Here is an 18,482-nt window from a genome sequence, read left to right as displayed (position 1 = left end):
TTGCCTTGCATAAGGCAGCAAAAACCCGTGAAGAGCATTAGCGTGACTGGTCGGGATGCTGAAGGTTCCCTGCCTCCTTAACCTCAAATGCTGATTAGGGCTCCTCGAGAAGCCTCAGGTCAACTGTTTGTTAGAAAGATCACTGGATTTCTTCTCTCTGACCAAACTCAGCTCTTCCTGCCCTCACCCAGATTCTTTGAGATGCTCTTTTTCTCCATATATGCCTCATCTCCTGCTGGAGATACGATCAGCTTGGACACTTAGAGCTTCAAGGCATCTTCAGGTGTCTTAGTAAAACTGTGGTAGATGAAAATCAGGCACCTGAAGTTGCTTCCATCCGCATTGGCTTCCTGGGCTCTTTTTCAGCGGTTGTTGCCCCTGAGCTAGGAACAGTGAACAGCCTGTGATGGACTGCCTGAAGTTCCCCAGTTATCAGCTAGTTTTATTAAGGTCAATCAACCCCGACAGGATTGATTTGTTTTTTATGAAGGATTGTTTTAATAATGGAAGGCACACAGGAGCTTCCGTTACTTAAACACCTAAATAAATTGTAAGGGCATGAAAGGCTCATTAGTCCTAGAGTTAGCAGCAGTCTTCATGTAGATGCAGTGGTGTTTTCCACGTGTAGAGCAGGCGCATCCCATGCTGCTCACGTTCTTTCCAGCTGATGCAGAACTCACAGGAATGAACAATTTTCGAGCCATGTGTGTCTTGGATGTGTCTGTGATGGTATTTGTTTCCTCTCACTGTGATTTCCTTCCATCCGGCACATGCCGAGGGCCTGGGGGACAAACACTGGTGTGATAAAAACCCTTTGAAATTCAGGTTGGACCTCCTCCTGATTTCAATTAAAAAAAAAAACAAACAGAAAACCACAGAAACAAAACAAAGCCTTAAGCATTTCTTTTTCATTTCTTAACCACAGCGCATCAATTTGTCTCAAAACTGTAGCATTTTTTTCAAATGCTGCACATCTTCTACAGTTTCAGGCTTCTTAATCATCTGTATGTTGTTCTGTCACGTATCTGGGTGGCCTGGATACCTTTAGGATCTTGCTTTCACAGACTGCAGCTGTAATGGTCTGCTGAAGCCTTTCTTGTTTCTTGGCATGTGAAACAAATTAATGAGCTTATTGCCCCTTTGCAGCTACTGCGAACGCTCCTTTCCTTTGTACCGTACTTGCTTTTCTTTGCCAGCTGCATATCATAGGAGACCAAAAGATATGTGATGAGAAGGTACTTCAGCTTCCCGTAGACCTTTCCCTGTTCTGGTGGAAATACTGAAAAGGGGACGTACTGAGCTGAAGATGACTCTTCTTTGGGATTCATGTTCTGAGAAGAAACAAGTAACTAAAAGAGCTCCATTTGTCCTGGCACTCCTGTTTCACACTCAGGTGAATGTGGCTGCAGTAAAATCCCCAAAGCTGCCGTTGGTGCTGTAGTCCTTTCCCGCAGGAGAAGTATCATCCCTCGGGTAGCGCAATTGAAGCGTAGTGAGGACAGGCACTCCAGCTCACCACTGTGTCCGGTGGCTGAGGTCAGCTGCAGATGGACAGGATCAGACTGATTTTGTGACATTTATGTTGTGGGAAAAGGAAAGAAGCTTCCTTTTATTGTTTTTACTCTAGGATCGTTTCTTTGCCTTTTTAGGCTTGGAAATTGTCCTCTGTATTTAAGAGGACAATAGCAAAGTCAATGTAGTCCCGGTCTAGTTAAGTGCCAGTAGAACAGAGCTGTTGTAATGGCAGACGTTTTAATGGAAGACCCCATGGCCTATTTCTATCATTATTGCTGTGTAGTTTAGACGTATTCTGGAAGTTTATGTCTGAATAGTTCAAAAGGTTTGTCTTCCGTTTCTACATAACATCTTGCAAAAGCGCAATGAACTCATCTCGCTGGCTTCTCAGCATGTTAGACCTTGGTTACAAGCGAACCACACTGGATACTGCTCACCCTGTGTTTTGCAAAATGACGTTGTACTCCCTTGGCCTGAGGAATATCAGGAAGACTTGCTCAGCTGCATGAACTCCGTCAGCTACTTGACAGTGAACATCCTTGGCTTTGCTTAGGAAACTTGAGCTTAGCTTTGGCTGGATGCTGTTGAAGAGGAGAAAGGCTGGAATTTTCAAGTGTTTGGCTAGGCTTGTGTGCACAGAATGACTGTGCATTCAGATGAGCAGCTGGACATTTATGCACAACATGGAGGGGAATCCACAGAGGACTCAACCCTTAACACAGGTGAATACTCCCAATTCTGAGGTAGCGGAGTGTTACCATAGCGATGGAATTACTCGTTTTTCTGATAGCAAGCATTAAACGTTTTCTTCTTAACACATAAGTGACGCTGATCTGGAATTTGGAGACTGCTGAAAGACGTTGTTGCAGCTTGGCTCCCATCTGCCCAAAGATGCATTTTCTTCATAAGATATTTGTGCATGCAACTTATGTGCCTGTGTTGAAAAAAAGGTTCCCAATGTTTCTGTTTCTTTATCCAAGGACTAAGCTGATGGATTTCCTTTTTTCCCATCTGGTTACCATTTTTATCAAGAGCAGAGCAAAAAACTTGGCTACCTTTGCTTTATGGAAGCTGTACTTTAGGGAACAGTGAGCCCCGCCGAGATGCATTTTCAGTAGTAATCCTCAGAAATAATAGCGTTAGGCCAAATTCACTCTTTAAAAGGGGCTGTAAACTGTCACTGTCACAAGCCTGTCACTACTTGGAGAAGCAAAATGTGCTTTTGCTGATGTAGTTCATACTAACCAGGTCAGTCCGTGAAATCAGCTGTCAAGGCAAGATCATTTTGATATTGGAAGAGCTGTGGCTGCCTCAAGGTTTTTTATGTAGCTATAGAAAAATCCTGTCTGACCCCCTGCCAGGGAAGAAACTGCCACTGGAGACTGAACCTTAAAAAATGGGGTCTATCTGGGCAGTTATGGATATGAAGGAAACAGGTGGAGTCTCATGTTCCCTTTTTCTCTAGGCGCTGCATCTGATCGCTACGAACGGGACACCAGAGCTGCAGAACCCTGAGCGATTGTCCGCGGTGTTTCGCGACTTTCTGAGCTGCTGCCTGGAGGTGGATGTGGACAGGCGAGGGTCTGCCAAGGAACTTCTGCAGGTAAAAGGGGACACGGCTGCAAGCGGAACAGCTGTTCTATGTAATGGTTTTCTCACCAGCTAAACTCAAAGGCATGAGACGGAACCCCCTCATATTAGTCTCCAGTCTTGGTGCTTTTCAAAAGGAAAAGAAGTGGAATCATAGAACGGTTTGGGTTGGAAGGGATCTTTAAAGGTCCTCTAGTCCAACCCCCGTACAGTGATCAGGGACATCTTCGACTAGAGCAGGTTGCTCAGAGCCCCGTCCAACCTGGCCTGGAATGTTCCCAGGGATGGGGCATCTACCACCTCTCCGGGCAACCTGTACCAGTGTTTCACCACCTCATTGCAAAAAAATTCTTCCTTAGATCCGGCCTGAATCTACCCTCTTGTCGTTTAAAACCATGACCCCTTGTCCTGTTGCAAGAGACCCTGCTAAAAAACCTGTCCCCATCTTTCTTTAGAAGCCCCCTTTAAGTACTGGAAGGCTGCAAAAAGGTCTCTCCGGAGCCTCCTCTTCTCCAGGCTGAACAACCCCAACTCTCTCAGCCTGTCCTCATAGGAGAGGTATTCTGTCCCTCTGATCATTTTTGCGGCCCTGTGTTGAATTTTGGTAGTATATTCAGCTCTACATAGTGGCAAATGGGATGGTAGCCACTGCTCTCGCTGCAAGCCAGAGCTGAGTCCGTCAGCGCTCTGTCACTGGTGTCCCTGCTCTTGTCTTGGTGCTGAAAACCTGTACCTCCGTGGCCTTCAGAAGAACACATGGGCCTAAATACTCCTGGCATAAACATTTCCTAGAGGTATTGGAGTTCCCTAAGGAACGGTTTATGCCTCTGCTCTTTTCTGACAACTCAGATAGCCCATGTCTTTAAAAAACAGGAACCTAAGTAAGTAACTTGCGTTTCCTGAAAGGAACAAGGCCCTGGGAGAGCAAACAGCATTCCCAGAGTGCTGGCAGGGCAGAAATGCCAGCACGCTGAAGACAACTTGTTAAAGGGCTTAATGGGATTTTGGGCCCTGTTTGCCTGTGATAGCAAGGTACTGGACATGAAGACGCAGGTGCAGATGGTCCCCTCAGTCCTGTTTCAGCATATTCCCCATAACCAGAGAAATGCTGCTTGAGCCTGTGAGTACCTGAGTTTGGAAAGTAATGGTTCATTTCTTTTTTTCCTTTGCACAGCATCCATTCCTAAAATTAGCCAAGCCTCTCTCCAGCCTGACGCCGCTGATCACGGAAGCAAAGGAAGCGAATAAGAACGGCAGCAGCCACTAGTGCTTCAAACCGGCTTTCTCCCATGCCAGCTCAGAGCAGAACTGAGAATAAAACTCTATAGAACCTCAACGCTTGTGCTGTGGGACAGGTGGATGGATAAAGAAGCCAATGGTCACAGTCATGGTGGTAGGAGGGAGAACAACCCAGCCCCTCAAGGAGTAAAATATGACCGTTTCTCTTCTTCCTGCCTTCTGGCTCCTGAATTTATTTTTAAGACGAAACAGGGCTTAAGACAGAGAGGTAACGACCACAAATGCTTGCCTGCCTCAGCCATTTCCAAGGGAAAGCAAATTCAGTTGGAAGGTCCCCTTCCTTCTCACCCTGTGAATAAGCTGTACACTCACTTTGAAATTGTGACAGTCAAAAGAGCAAGTGAAGCAACAGCCACCCAGTGTTTAAAAAAAAAAAAAAAAGGAAAAAACCCCCCTGTAAAACAGCTTAGCGCTGTAGTCTTCATGTCTAGGCCCGGTCCTGCAAAGGGCTAAGTAGCCTTTAAGGTATGAACCACCATCCTGTTTTGGCAGTAGGAAGGCAGGATGCTTGGGTTGTTCTTGGATTAGGCCATTGGCTTGTTTGGCTTTGGCTTCTTGTTTAGTTCCAGTCTTTGTGTTGCCACTGTCATTCATACCTCAACTGACCTACTCTCGCTCGCTCTGTCCGTCCCAGTGTCCTCGGCTGAGGCAACGGACGGATGCAATGCTGATGGACGGCAGCAGTGAGCACAGCTGTGGGAGGTGCGCCCAGGGAGAGGAACTCTTCCACGTAGTGACCGAGCTGCGGGAGGAGGTGACTAGGTTGAGGCTATCAGGGAGAGCGAGCAAGCGAGAGACTCTTAGAACTGCACCCTGCCTTCCCTGGGACAGGCCCACCAGGCAGACGGGACGCATCATATGGGGGATTGCCTATCCTCTGCCCAGCTGGCTGAACACAGTGACTCCAGTATGCCCTCCGGAAGTCCAAAGGGGCAGTTCTGCTGTGGTTTCTAACACATCAATAACCCTTGCGTCTTTGCTGTCACACAGCTCTCCATGCTCCCTACCTCCACTGAGCTGGCAGACTGCAGCACCTCGCTAGCACCATCCCTCAAACATCGGCGTGCCGCCCCCAGGCTCATCTCTAGCGAGCCTGGTTTTATCCCCTTCCCCCTTCGAATCTAGTTTAAGGCTCTTTCATTCAGCCCTGCTAAGTCCTGTGCAAAGACCCTTTTCCCCCTTTGAGACACGTGTACCCCACCTGTCACCAGCAGGCCTGGTGTCGTGTGGACCAGCTCATGATCAAAAACCTCCCAATTCTGCCGGTGTCACCGGGCTGAAGCTGCTGGCTCTTCCTGTTCCTTCCGTCAGCATTCCTGCAACTGGAAGGACCGAGGAGAACCTACTTGTGCTCCTGATCCCTTAGCCAGTCGTGCCAAGGCCCCGAAGTCTCTCTTGATTGCCCTTGGACTTCTTGCTGCAACTTTGTCACTACCTACATGAAAAATCAATAATGGAGAATAATCTGAGGCCGTACCAGGGTAGGAAGCTTATTCTTCACACCTTTAACTGGGGCCCCAGGGAGGCAGCAGACTTCCCTAAGAAGTGGGTCCGGTCTGCATATGGGGCCTTCTGTGCCCTTCAGAAGGGAGTCTCCTCTGACAATGACCTGTCGTCTTCTTTTTGTGGAAGCGGTACCAGTACAAGCAGATGGGTTTATGGCAATAACCATCAATGGCCATTGGCTCTTTGACCGAACGTCCCGTAAATGCAAGAAGAGACACTCGGACACCCTGAGATGTCCCCTCCCTTCGCTGGGCCTGGGCACGGGCAGCCAAGTGCCGCACGGCAAAGCCCACTGCATCTTCCCCAGGCTGTCTTGTCCTGGCCGGCTGCTGCCAGGAGAGGACAGCGGGTGGTGACAGCCTGGGGGTGACAGGAGGGACAGCAGGCGGTGACAGGCCTTCGGGGTGACAGGAGGGTCACCACAGGCCTGGGGTGTGACAGGACACCGGGCAGTGACTGCCCAGGGGGGTGGCAGGAGGGACACCACAGGCCTGGGGTGTGACATGACACCAGGCAGTGGCAGGCCCAGGGCGGTGACAGGAGGGACACCACAGGCCTGGGGTGTGACAGGACACCAGGCAGTGGCAGGCCCAGGGGGGTGACAGGAGGGACAGCACAGGCCAGGTGAGGCGTGGGGGGGTGCAGTGTTCCGTTGGGCACGCGCAGTGATGCGATCAGGGCAGCCCCTGCGGCTGGCGTCCGTTAAACCACCAACGGAACGCTGAGGCAGAGGTGCCCGAGTGCCCACAGCGAGTGGTTGGGCCTGGGAGCGCTGCGTGAGAGAGGGAGCAGAGGCCGAGCCGGGGCCGCGGGGGCCTCTCCCCGTCATCCGCCCGCCCGCTCGTCGCTGAGGGCCGCAGGCCGGACTTGTTGCGGGGGTGAGCTCAGCCCCGTCGGTCCGCTGTAGTAGACGCCGTTGTGGAACAGGCCCCGACCATGTCGTGCGTCCACTACAAGTTCTCCTCCAAGCTGAGCTATGACACGGTCACCTTCACCGGCCTCCACATCTCCCTGTGCGACCTCAAGCGCCAGATCATGGGCCGGGAGAAGCTGAAGGCGGCCACCTGTGACCTGCAGATCACCAACGCCCAGACCAAAGAAGGTGCGTGGGGGCGGCGGGCGTGGGGGCTCGGGGACTGCCCGGCTGGCAGTGTCACAGACCACCCTGTGATGGCCATGGCCTGTGGGAGCCACGCTCTGCTCTTTGTGGCTCGTCCCCACGTAGCCTGAGTCAGCCTGAGGCCCATCTTGCCGGCCTGCGGGGGGACTGGGAGGGCAAGCGGCGCGGGGGCTTACACGGGGTGGGAAGCCATAATGTGATTCGGCCACGCTCGGTAGCTGTGGCTTGTGTTGGGGGCCTCAGGGCTGTTCTTTTGTAGTTGCTGTTCTGACAACTACCTTCAGATCTGTGCTTTGGGCGCGGAGCAGGCATAGAAGAATGTGTGGTTGATGTGTGATGTACAGGGCTTAGAAATTTTTGCTTTCCTGGAATTCTGCTAGGTAAAATGATAAGGAAATATGGGAGGATATCTTATATTAATAACCTCTCCAGATGTCTTGGAAATCAGGTGGAGAAAGCTGAAAGGGATGGGAAGAGAACAGGTGGCTACTTTGAAGAAATAAATTGTCTTTGGTGACTTCGTTTTGTGATCACCTTGCTTTACTCCACTGCACTGGAAAACTGGCTTGGTGGCTGTTGCAGCAACTGCTCGCTAGCAACACTTTGGATCAAGAGGGTAGCTGTGAGTTACCATCTGTGCAGACCCTCTAATGGCTCCTCTGCCATGGATGTTCTCCGTATCTAAATGACACCTTGGAATTTCTTGTTAATATCGCTTCTTTTCTACACCAAAGACATTGTCGTTCAGGTGCTATCGAGCATCATTTCACCATATGTCTCTAAGCATTTTTTTTCCCTGGTACTACGTGTGAACCGTATCAGGGCACTACTGAAGTTTTCCGGCAGAACATTTATGGTGACTATACGTAAGAAACATTCTTAGAGAAGTCATAAATTCTTTTAAACCTAAAAAGTGGTGCTTGTTTCTCAGAGATGATAATGGTTTCGTGGTACTTAGTATGATATTTCAGTTTGGTAAGCTGCTGTCTTGAGAAGTTTGAATGTGATTACAGGCCTTGGGGTGTGACTTTTCAGAAATAGAAAGATTTGTTGCCAAGTCTCTGCTTGGGGATATTGCTGCCCAGGAGGAAAAGGTTCCTGCTGGGAGATGCCAGTTTTGTCCGAGAGCTGCTAGACTAAGCTGGCATCTGTTAAATTCAAATCAAGCAAACAAAAATTTCCAGGCACTTCAGGAATAGTGCTCCAGCTTTAATCCTTTCCTATTAAAAGAAGAAAAAGAAAGTTAACTTTTTAGTCTGCGTTGTTTGACTTCACCTTTATTAAGGTGCCATCAACCAAAATGAATTCAATTAATCGAGGCGAAGGAAATAGAAATGTATTAAAGCCAACTGGTACCACATCCCTTAAGTCTTAAGTCTGCAGTCTTAAGCTGCAAGCCATAGACAGAGGTGGCCGGCTGTCTTCTGTGTTCTGTCGGCCTTGAGCACCAGCAGCGTGGCCGAATCGCTTTTAGTGAGCAGCTATGAAAGCAACGGCGCAGAGATTTCATGCTTTAGCTAAGGGCCTGTTTTGTTGCAGGGCAAGCTTGTCTGACTTCAGATCTGCTTTACACAGGTGAGACTTGGCTGTGCTTTGTTTTTCTCCAAAGATCCCTTGGTTTTGTAGCCTAACAGAAGCAAAAGCCACTTAAGCTAGATCAGGACAGAACCTCATGCGCTAGCAGACTCTCCTTTAGTGACCTTTGGGAGCATTTTGCTGTTGGCATTCACGCTCTCTCAAAAAAAAATGGAAAAGATTGTGCTGCTTGCGTTTGGTTCTCAAACCTGAAGATTTCTTGGAATGTACTGCTAGTGTGCTGAGACGATAAAAATGCCCCGTTACATCTGAAATCTGGCTTTTCTATCTGCAAAGGGCTTCCCTCTCTGCCGCGCTGTGTAATTACATATTCATATACATTCTTATGAATTGACTAATGTTTTTTTCTGCATTTATGTTGTTTTCAGAATACACAGAGGCTAATGCCCTGATTCCTAAGAACTCATCAGTAATTGTGAGAAGAATCCCTGTCGGAGCAGTTAAAGCTACCAGCAAAACATACGTTCTGTAGGTATCCATAAAGCACTGTGTTCTGTGTTAGTGGTTTGGGTGTGTTACCTTTTCTAATTGATGTTCGTTTCCAGAGGCACTCAGATTGTATCTTTCTGGTTAAAGCTGCTGTTACTTTTTGTTGTAATGGGGTAGATTTTATTGTTCCTGTCCCAAAGTAAACTTATGCTTTTCGGCCTGCTGGGACATGGGGTTCAAACTCCAACAACGGTAACTGTTAAGAATGATTCTATTTGGTTTGATCTTGGGGTTGTTTTTTCTGAGCGCCAAGTTTTCGATGCTGTTTCCTCTACGTGGAGAGATTCCTTGTTACACGTGTTTGCTTGTCTTGCTTTTAGAGTGAAGACAGGTACGCACTGGAGTGTAAACTTAGAATTTGTTCCCATCTCAGAAGAGTCTGATTCTCAGTGTTTCTGCGAATCCGTCTATTCTTTGCATTTGGGGCAGGGGGGGTGGCATATGGCAGGTATCCTTATGCCCCAAATCTGGTGTTTTTGCATACTAGCTAGAGGGGAAAGACCAAGGGTTGCCAGCTCTGCTGATGGGACACTTGGGATGATGCTGGAATTATTTGTTAACTACATCGATGGCTGCATGTCTCATTCATGATGATCTGCAGGCAGATACAGATCAATGAGTATGTGGAATCTCAGCAAGTTCCCAGATGTAATAAATATTTCCCCAAATACTGTAGCATTTTCAAGGTTATCTTAAAGCAAATTCTGGCAATTAAGTCCTTTTTTTTTTTTTTTATTTCCCTACAGGACTCCTAAATCGCAGAAAATCCTAGGCACTGCCTTCAGGTGACATTTCTACTACTATTTTTAGTCACCATGTTTAAGACACAAAACTGTAGTACAGACTTCATATTTTTGATACTTATGTAGCAGAGACAAAATATCTGAGGCACTTTGGTGTTCTATTTCTGTAAGTCTTAGAGTAATTTTCTGACAAAGTAGAAATGAGCTTCTGGGGTTTTTTTAGTTGCACTGAAGGTACCAAGAGAGAGCCGTTTATGTATATGAATACGTTTCCACATGCACTAGACTATCAGCACATCACGTTTTGATGTTCAAGTTCTGTAATCTGTTGTCACTGCTGTATGTTGGGCACAAGGGCTTTCTTTTAAGTTCTGATCACTTTTATTTCTTCTTCCAGATGTCAAACTGAGCCAGTGAGTGGAATATCAAGAGGCGTATGTAAAACACCATCTCACACTTTTTTCTACACACTGCACTTAATTCCAATCAATGTAGCCTTGTGTTAATTTCCCCGACATTAACCTAATATATTTTCCACTAAAACATAGATGCTGTATGTACAATGTATTTGATTCAGCATCATAGAAATTTTATTCTACGTTTCTAAAAAACTAAGCAGTGATTCGGATGTCTTTCTGATGATGTTTTACTAGTGTCAGCTTAACTGCTGCTTGTGGCATCATAGAATTCAATATCCTGGAAAAGGAACCAGATGAGAGCTACCCTTTTGACTTGTGGAAAAACCGCATGTCATCTTAGATCCCAGTAAATGCCGCAGTCCGTTGCTGACTGGTGGCCTGAGGACTTCATTCCTGCAAGCTGTTGCAGGAGGTAGCTGGGAGGGAGGAGTGTGGTTGCAAAGGAGAAAAAAAAAAATCCCAGGATTGTGCTCTGAATCCATGTTTTTGTCATCATTAAGACTTGGTTTTGGTCTGCTGGCAAGGAGAAGAATATTAAATTCTCACACTTCCCAATCTAATTTGCGTAGTGTGGCCTGCGGTCTAATACACGACAAGAAATCCATTTTCTCAGTTTTTATAGGCTACTCTGTCATGGCAGACACCTTAATTTCAATAATTTGAGCAGCTTATTTTTTTTCTTGATAAAGTGGTGGGTTTCTTTTATGGCGGATGCTTTGGAGTGGTGTTTGCATTTGGGTTTTGTGGGGTGTGGTGAGCCTGGCATTTTTAAACTTATGGAGAGGAGAGGCAGAGTTCCTGTTTCAGGGCTGATGTGCCCATGCTTGATTTTGACAGGCAACTAGGCTGTGTTCATACTGGCATAGCCGTGTGCATTTATAAATGATGAGACGCTGATTGATTTACAAACTGCACTGAAAATAAGTTTTCTGTAGTGATGCTTCCTTTTCCAAGAAACATAAATATTGTTTTAGAATCCCTTTTAGCGGACAGTTGACAGCTTCCTTACCCCTTGGACTTTTAAGCAGTTGTGAGCATTTGACAAGGCTCCCTCCCTGAGACATTCTGGAGCAATACATAATCTCAAGCGGCTTTGGTTGTTTTAGTTTCTTCTCCTTAACCACATAGGCACTCCTAAGCTGTCGTGGGTTTGGACTTTATTTTGAACACAGGCAAATGACACTAGGTTGGAAATGCCTCTTTCAGTGATGCTCAGAGGATATAGTGCAGAATTTCCGTCTACCATAGAGGTTGACTATTGCTAGGTTTTGATTGTAAAACTTAAAGATGTTTTTAATTTTTTGTGAACAGAGTGATGACTCTTCTGCACCTCTTTCTCTGGCCCAGCTGATTAAGGTATATATTTTTTTTTTCTTGTCAAATACATAAAAAAAAAAGTGTTTGCTTCAAATTTTTAAATTGAACACTGTGATCTATAGCAGGATGACTGTTGTAATGGGAAGAAAACTTTAATGTAGTTTTTAATAATTTATTTATTTTAACTTTAAAGCCTGTGTAGCTGTTGATAGTATCCTGTGAAGAGCAGTTCCCACTTTGGGAAGATCGAAGGGGAGCACCTTATCAGCCTCCACATAGTGTTGCAGTATGACTCAGCTTCAAGACACAAAGCAGCAGCCTTGCAGAAGCTGTTGACTTGTTCACACATTTCGTTAGGTTTACATTGGAAACGAACACAATGTTCACAGAAGAACTGAATTGGCTCTTGGTTATGGACATCTTGGGGGCGGTTGCAACAGCCAAAGTAGAAGCGTTTCTGTCGCATGGGCAATGGCATGGCTATTTTTGAATTTCTAGTCATAGTTATAGATCTGTTCTTGGAATGCTGCACAATTTCATAAATTGCAGTATATCTAGAGTGGACAACACGGTCTAATTTGTTGGGGCACAGACAGTGTAGATTGTGAAAATGTTCCTAGTTACATCAGTTAATATGAAGAATTTAGCAGGGGGGAACGTGCAGTTTGGACTGCCTACAGCACGAGTGGTCCAATTTCTACTGAAAAGAGTCTTTTGTCTTGCTGAGGGGCTCTAAAAAGCTTGAATCTCTGTAATGCTTCTGTGTCTGAAGCTGAATTTCAGCAAGCAAAACCAACTTCCCTGACCTTTAAGTTGTGTATCCTTCTGATGCTGCAAATGTAAACAATGGTACTTGCCTTCATCTTTCTCAATTCAATGTACAGTGGCTGTCTTCTCCTTCAAATAGGCTGGAGCTTAAAGATCCCTTTAATAATACTGGCAGGTCTAACTTTTTCTGTGCATAGCTTCAGTCCACTTGGAAGAAAACTGGAGTAGGTGCACAAGTCTTTATAAGGTCCAACCTGAGCCTAAGGTTTTGAGTGCCCAAGAATGCTCTTTTCAAGTAGGTTAACAGGCACATAAGCATCATTTCATGGTGTAAGGACTCCCCAGAACACTTTCAGCACAACTATTTTTTATATAAGCAGCTGTTTTCAGGCAACCTCAGCTAGTGTTGTGCTGCTCTGTACAGGCTTGGGTGAGTGGTGTTGTGTTTGGCTGTGTGCGCTTCAATGTGTTTCTAATGTGCCTCTCAAATGATTACCTATTAAACAACAGACTGCCAATCTGGCTGAAGCCAATGCTGCCGAAGAAGATAAAATAAAAGCCATGATGATCCAGTCTTGCCGTGAATATGATCCAGCCAAGTAAGTGTGGATAATGTCAAATCCGATCTTTGGCGATGATGGAAAACCTGTAAACTTGTTGGTTTTAACAAACATAGATTTAACACATGCATCCTTTTTCTTTTTTTTCCCCAAAACACCTTCAGTTACACGAAGAAAGCCTTGGGTCCACCTCCGACATCATATACTTGCTTTGGTTGTGGAAAACCTGGCCACTGTGTAAAGAACTGCCCAACAAAGGGGGTAAGATTGCGGGGGACTTCTGGTGTGACTTACTTTTAAATTGTTTTCCCTTGGCAGTTCCGTAACAAATACATGAATACTCATGTTAAGAATTGTTTCTTTTGGGGTGAAACGCAGAGGTCATGTGGCAATGTTGCAAAGCCCTTTACAATTCACGGGAAACCTGGAGTTATAAATGTAACATTTTCTTCCTTCTAGGCCATGGACATTACATATGTCCATAGATCTTTCTCTGTACACTGTCATGCATATTTTTATACATTTCAATTTTATTGGAAATCTTTCTGGTTTCAACGCTTTTTAATGACAGTTCACAGTTTTCAGTATTTTGTAAAAACCCAAGATGTTTCGGTCGACCCCATCCGTTCAATGTTTGCGTGTTTTAGTTACACAAGCACCTGGCTGAGTAGCCATGCCATTTGACATCAGTTGCTGAATGTATATGCGTGAGATATGAATTCCACCTTCACTAGAGAAGGTGAATCTCAGTTTCTCAGTGTCGGATTCAGAGCACCGAGTTAAGCTCTCACTCTGAACTGCGCTTTGGAGGAGGAGCGGGGTTGTGTCTCCTCTCCGAGTGGATGGTGAGCCAAGGGATATTTCACCCTTAAGGAACTTGACATTAAGCCAAAGGATGTTGACTGAGTTCAAAATGCTGCTCAAGCCTTTGGGACATCCTGGCTATATTCCTTTAGGGAGAAGGGTATTTTAGTTGAGCAAGCCTTATGCTGGGTAAAAGGAGAGGATTAAAGGCTTTTGCTGCTGAAAATCATCATTGAAATGTCCTTTTAAGGGTGGGTCTTAAGATGAGAGATATCTGCACTTCTTTTCTTAACAGGACAGAAATTTTGAGTCTGTTCCCAGAATTAAAAGGAGCACAGGAATTCCGAGGAGTTTCCTGATGGAGGTGAAAGATCCCAGTATAAAGGGTGCTATGCTGACAAGCACTGGGAAATACGCCATACCAATTATTAGTGCGTAAGTATGGGATTAATGGGACTGAGCAGAAAGGGAACGAGAGAAACCATGCGTGTGTGTCCGAGTGGCAATGCAAGCAAGTTGGCCAGCGTCTGTAATTACGAAGGAGGAAGCACCGTCATTGTATCGTCGCCTTAAAATCTGTGATACTTTCTAATATGGAAATAGACTGGTCCTGCTGTTCACACCCCTGGAAGTTGGTTCAACTTGTGGTACACCTAGAATCTGTAGGTCTGCAGAAGATTTCACTAGTGCTTACCGTTGGAGTCATTCTCCTCGAAAGCTCGTTTTGCTTCTCTTTGACGTTTCAAAGGCTTCTTGCCCAATTTAACAAATAGCTGTGTGAGTGAGATTTCCTCCCCCTCTGGCTTTGATCAAATCTCATGTGTGAACCAGACGGATGTTTTCCTGTTTTGCTTTACCCTAAGAAAATCCTACTGTGTGGTGACAAGAGTGGCTGGGAAGAAATGCACTTGATAGCACTTCTGTTTGTGGCTGTCATGGATCTCCTTGTGTAGAAGCTGAGACATAGTTTTCTTTTATTCATAAAGTGTATTTAATCGGAGACTCACTTGATCCTGAGCCTGCAATTTACATTGACCCTCTGGCAGAGGAGAGGTGGGATTCATTTCAGCTGATTTCTGGATGTCGAAAAATGATTTTTCTAGTCTGAGCCAATCTCTTAGTTGATCCCATGAATGGGAGAGTTCTGCAGAAGGAAAATTGTTCCCCCTCCCTCTTCTGGTGTGGTGGCCAAAGAGAAGTAGTTGAAACTAAATGCCTACGCTTTAGAAGGCTAATGTGGAGTGAGAAGAATGCCATCTATTTTACCTTCCTTGCGGAAAATCCAAAGCTTGGAAAAGTTCTCCTTTGCCCATCTTTCACTTGTTGTTTTTCCTTCCCCGCCCCGCCTCCAGGGAAGCGTATGCTAGAGGAAAGAAGGAAAAGCCTCCCTTTTCACCAGAGGAGCCGTCCTCCTCCTCCTCCTCAGACGCTCCTGTTCCAGAGGAGTTGTTATGTCTCATTTGCAAAGAGGTCATGAGTGACGCAGCTGTTACTCCCTGCTGTGGAAACAGTTACTGTGACGAATGTAAGTCTTACTCCCACGGTTGTTAACTCAAAACATGGCATCTGACCTTCCGAAGGCAGAACTGGGTGAGAACGAAATTACTTGGTTACCCGTTCTGTTTGATACCTGAGTATACCCAGAACGGGAGAGGACCCTGCTCATGCAAAGGGCAGAAAAAAAAGGCAGAAAGCTTTTTTCCCTGGTTACGTGTCTAGTTAAACCCTCTGTACATGTGGAAGGATGACTCTGAGAAGAATGTGTAACCGTGCAGGTGATTACAGTACGAGATACTGAATGCATTTAGTTTGTCCCCAGCCCTTTCTCTCATGCAAAATTCTATAGCCTGCTCTGGTGACTTATTGTGGTCTGCAACAAACGGAGAGTTGGGCGTTTAATCCACATTCTTCTCCACAGGAGAGTTGGTGAAATCCTTCAGAACTTGAATCCATATATGAACGGTTTTTTGAGATGTGTTTTATTCATCAACCTTGAGGTTGGTGACTTCTCACTGTCCTGCACAGTGGAAAGACCAGTCCAAACATCAAGACACAGCCTACTCTACAGCTTCCAAGTAACAACAGTGAAATATCAACACTGCTTAGTTATTTGCTGCATGCTGGACATTTTTTACACTACTGGACATTTACCGCTTCAGGCTCTGTTCAAGACCGTATTCACCCATTAATCATATACGTGTTTTTATAATTGATTAGAACCCCAACATTTTCCTTAGTTTTGCTGAAAACTCTTTTGGCGGTTCTTGTTATTCACAGGTATTAGAACAGCGTTACTGGAATCTGAGGAACATACATGCCCAACGTGTCATCAAACAGACGTTTCTCCCGATGCTTTAACTGCCAACAAGTTGTTACGCCAGGTGACATGCTGACATTTATGTAAACTGTTTGTTAGACAGGTCTATTTGCGAAAAGCTGAAAGGGAAGAAAATACTCGTTTACATCTCCTTAAGCAAGGCTAAATGGAATAAGGCTAAATTTACTTTTCAGAGACGTTATCTGGTGTTAGAGAAGCTTACAACTCTTTAGAGAGAATCTGGCAAATTCAGGTCACACTTTTGCTTAACGTGATTGCCTCACTTTCAAATTTGGTGTTAACACTGAGGTACTGTAAATAGAGATACTCTGCGTTACCCATCGTTAGGGTCAGTGTTTCACCTGATGTCTTCCTATACCTGTATGTTGATTGATTTTAGGATTGATAATGTTTACAGGAACACACAAGTAATTTTGCTCTGGGGAGGCTTTTGTTCGTACATCTACTGAAGTTTCATAGTGCCTTTCTGTATGTGTTTTTCTGCCTCTAGGCTGTGAACAACTTCAATAATGGAACTGGCTACAGAGAGCAGATTCAGCAGCAACATGAGCAGCAGCCGCCACCTCCACCACCTCCACCACCACTAACGAGACAAACAAGAGCGCACAACATGCAGCCTCAGCTCCGGCCAGCAGTTTCCAGACAGCAGGACCCACTAATGACTCCATTAGCATCCCTGGCTCCTCATTCTGCTGCTGCTTTGTCATCGTTGGCCTCTGGTCAGTCCTCTGTGGCCGTTGGGCTGCCAGTAAATCCGTCTTCTGTCGTCACCTCTGGTCTCCCTCCAGCAGTGTCCCTGTCTCTCTGTGCTGAACAGCCGGACGGACCTCTTTGGTAAGTAAATCTGTAGATCAACAGGGATATAAAGGACACTAAAATGCTCAAGTTAGATTCTTCTTCTTGTTGAGCTTCTCCACTAGCTATTTATCTATCGGTAGTGACAGTTCCCGATACTAGTGGAAGTTCTGGTTTTTGTATTTACTTTGAATGAGGACACTTTGATAACTCGGAAGTGTGTCTCATGCAAGGATTTTCTCAGAAGTATTTCTTGCTCAGTTCCCTTATCAGTCATTGTCTATGAGTTTTACCCTGAAAGAGGCACATTTTGCCCAGGGGCCCTTTGGTTTTATGTGGCTAGCAATTCCTAAAGGAGCCCTCTAGTTATGTCAAAGCTTCTTGAGTGCATTAATTTCTCTCTAGTACGGAGGAAGCAACAGTTTCATGAAACCTGTAAAAGCACAATTAGAGCTAAAACTGAGCAGGTGTTTTCCTATTACTTTTTTCTACGGTATTTCTACCATCAATCTTACGATAAGTCAGAGTCATCCTCAGTAACACAAAGGGCAGTCGGTGACGCGTGCTGACCTGGCTAATAAACACTGAAACGCCGTAACTTTGAAGTATTTACAAACATGAAAGTCTGAGTTTGCAGCCCGGTGAAGTCACATGAAAAGACGTGAAAGATCTGTACGATTGTTTAGGGCTTGTGGCCTTTCAGCTTTATGCCTGGGCTGCAAATAGCGTCTCTGTCCAGAAGACTGTCAGGCTCAGCTGTAGCGTTGAATGCAAAGAACCGCAATTCAGAAGAACCTCTAAGGCAGCCTCTGCACTCACACATAAACATTTCCTCATAGAATTTCAGTTCTTGCGTCTTCCAAAACGGAGATTCAGTGTGTGACTTGTATGTGCTCTAACCCTTTCACGTGCAGCTAGCTTAAGAAGATATTTTTCCAGTGAGCTTTCTCTTGGCATGCCAGTAGTCCAAATCGACTTCTTTCCAGTCTTCATTAAGAATGGGCCAACTTCACATCTGTAAATCTGATGAAGATTTTTTAAATTTTTTTTCCCGTTTAGAGTAGTCAGCCTTTTCTCACCTTGGACTTGCTATTTCCAGTAGCACTTGAAAACGCTGTTTGAATAATAACTTTTTTGTTTTTTTTTTTTAGTGATGCTGATACTGTGTTACCTCCTGCTGCTCTGGCGACTGCTACTGAACTTCTGAAATTTCCCTCTCTGTCAACCAGCAGCTTGTTGGAAGAGGAGGTCAGTTTTCTTTCAAATGATGCAGTGACTATTGCCTTTTAGTGGAGCTTAATTTCTAACTGTTTGCATGTATTGACAAGGGCGATCACGTTCCTGCACTAAGGCAACCAGCGATCCCAAGTCTTCTGGGCCCCCAAGGGCAGTCAGTACCCTCAACCGGTAAGTCACTATAACTTTAGAATTTCTTTTAAAAAGCTGTCTTGAGATAAACTAAATGGGATTTTTCTCTTTTTCCTCTCCCTACGCCAAAAGCTCATGCAATCACAGGCAGCACAGTTGGCTCAGCTGGTGGCAGACCAGGCTGGCAACGGTAAGTATTCTACAGAAATCCGGTATATTACGACCCGTAACCTGTTCAACGAGGCCGTAACACTT

At 45.5% G+C, this 18,482-nt stretch overlaps 2 protein-coding genes across 2 annotated transcripts in view; both read left to right on the top strand.

Moving 5' to 3' along the window:
- Window positions 1–5,678, top strand: part of LOC309416448 (serine/threonine-protein kinase PAK 3-like) — a gene marked incomplete at its 5' end in the record, with an annotated part of 28,971 nt that extends 23,293 nt beyond the window's left edge. Inside the window, 2 exons of the mRNA XM_082015996.1 lie at window positions 2,981–3,118; window positions 4,280–5,678. Of these exons, the coding sequence (XP_081872122.1) occupies window positions 2,981–3,118; window positions 4,280–4,372 (231 nt within the window). The 3' untranslated portion in view covers window positions 4,373–5,678. The remainder of the gene's footprint in view (window positions 1–2,980; window positions 3,119–4,279) is intronic.
- Window positions 5,679–6,571: 893 nt separating this feature from the next.
- Window positions 6,572–18,482, top strand: part of LOC309416447 (E3 ubiquitin-protein ligase RBBP6-like) — a gene marked incomplete at its 3' end in the record, with an annotated part of 134,771 nt that continues 122,860 nt past the window's right edge. Inside the window, 1 exon segment of the mRNA XM_082015995.1 lies at window positions 6,572–7,012. Within this exon segment, the coding sequence (XP_081872121.1) occupies window positions 6,847–7,012 (166 nt within the window). The 5' untranslated portion in view covers window positions 6,572–6,846.

This window comes from Phaethon aethereus (assembly GCF_964289735.1).
Source record: "Phaethon aethereus genome assembly, contig: HAP1_SCAFFOLD_108, whole genome shotgun sequence".
Lineage (NCBI taxonomy): Eukaryota > Metazoa > Chordata > Aves > Phaethontiformes > Phaethontidae > Phaethon > Phaethon aethereus.
The sequence above is the reverse complement of the archived record's forward strand: the minus strand, read 5'-3'. Positions and strand labels throughout refer to the sequence as shown.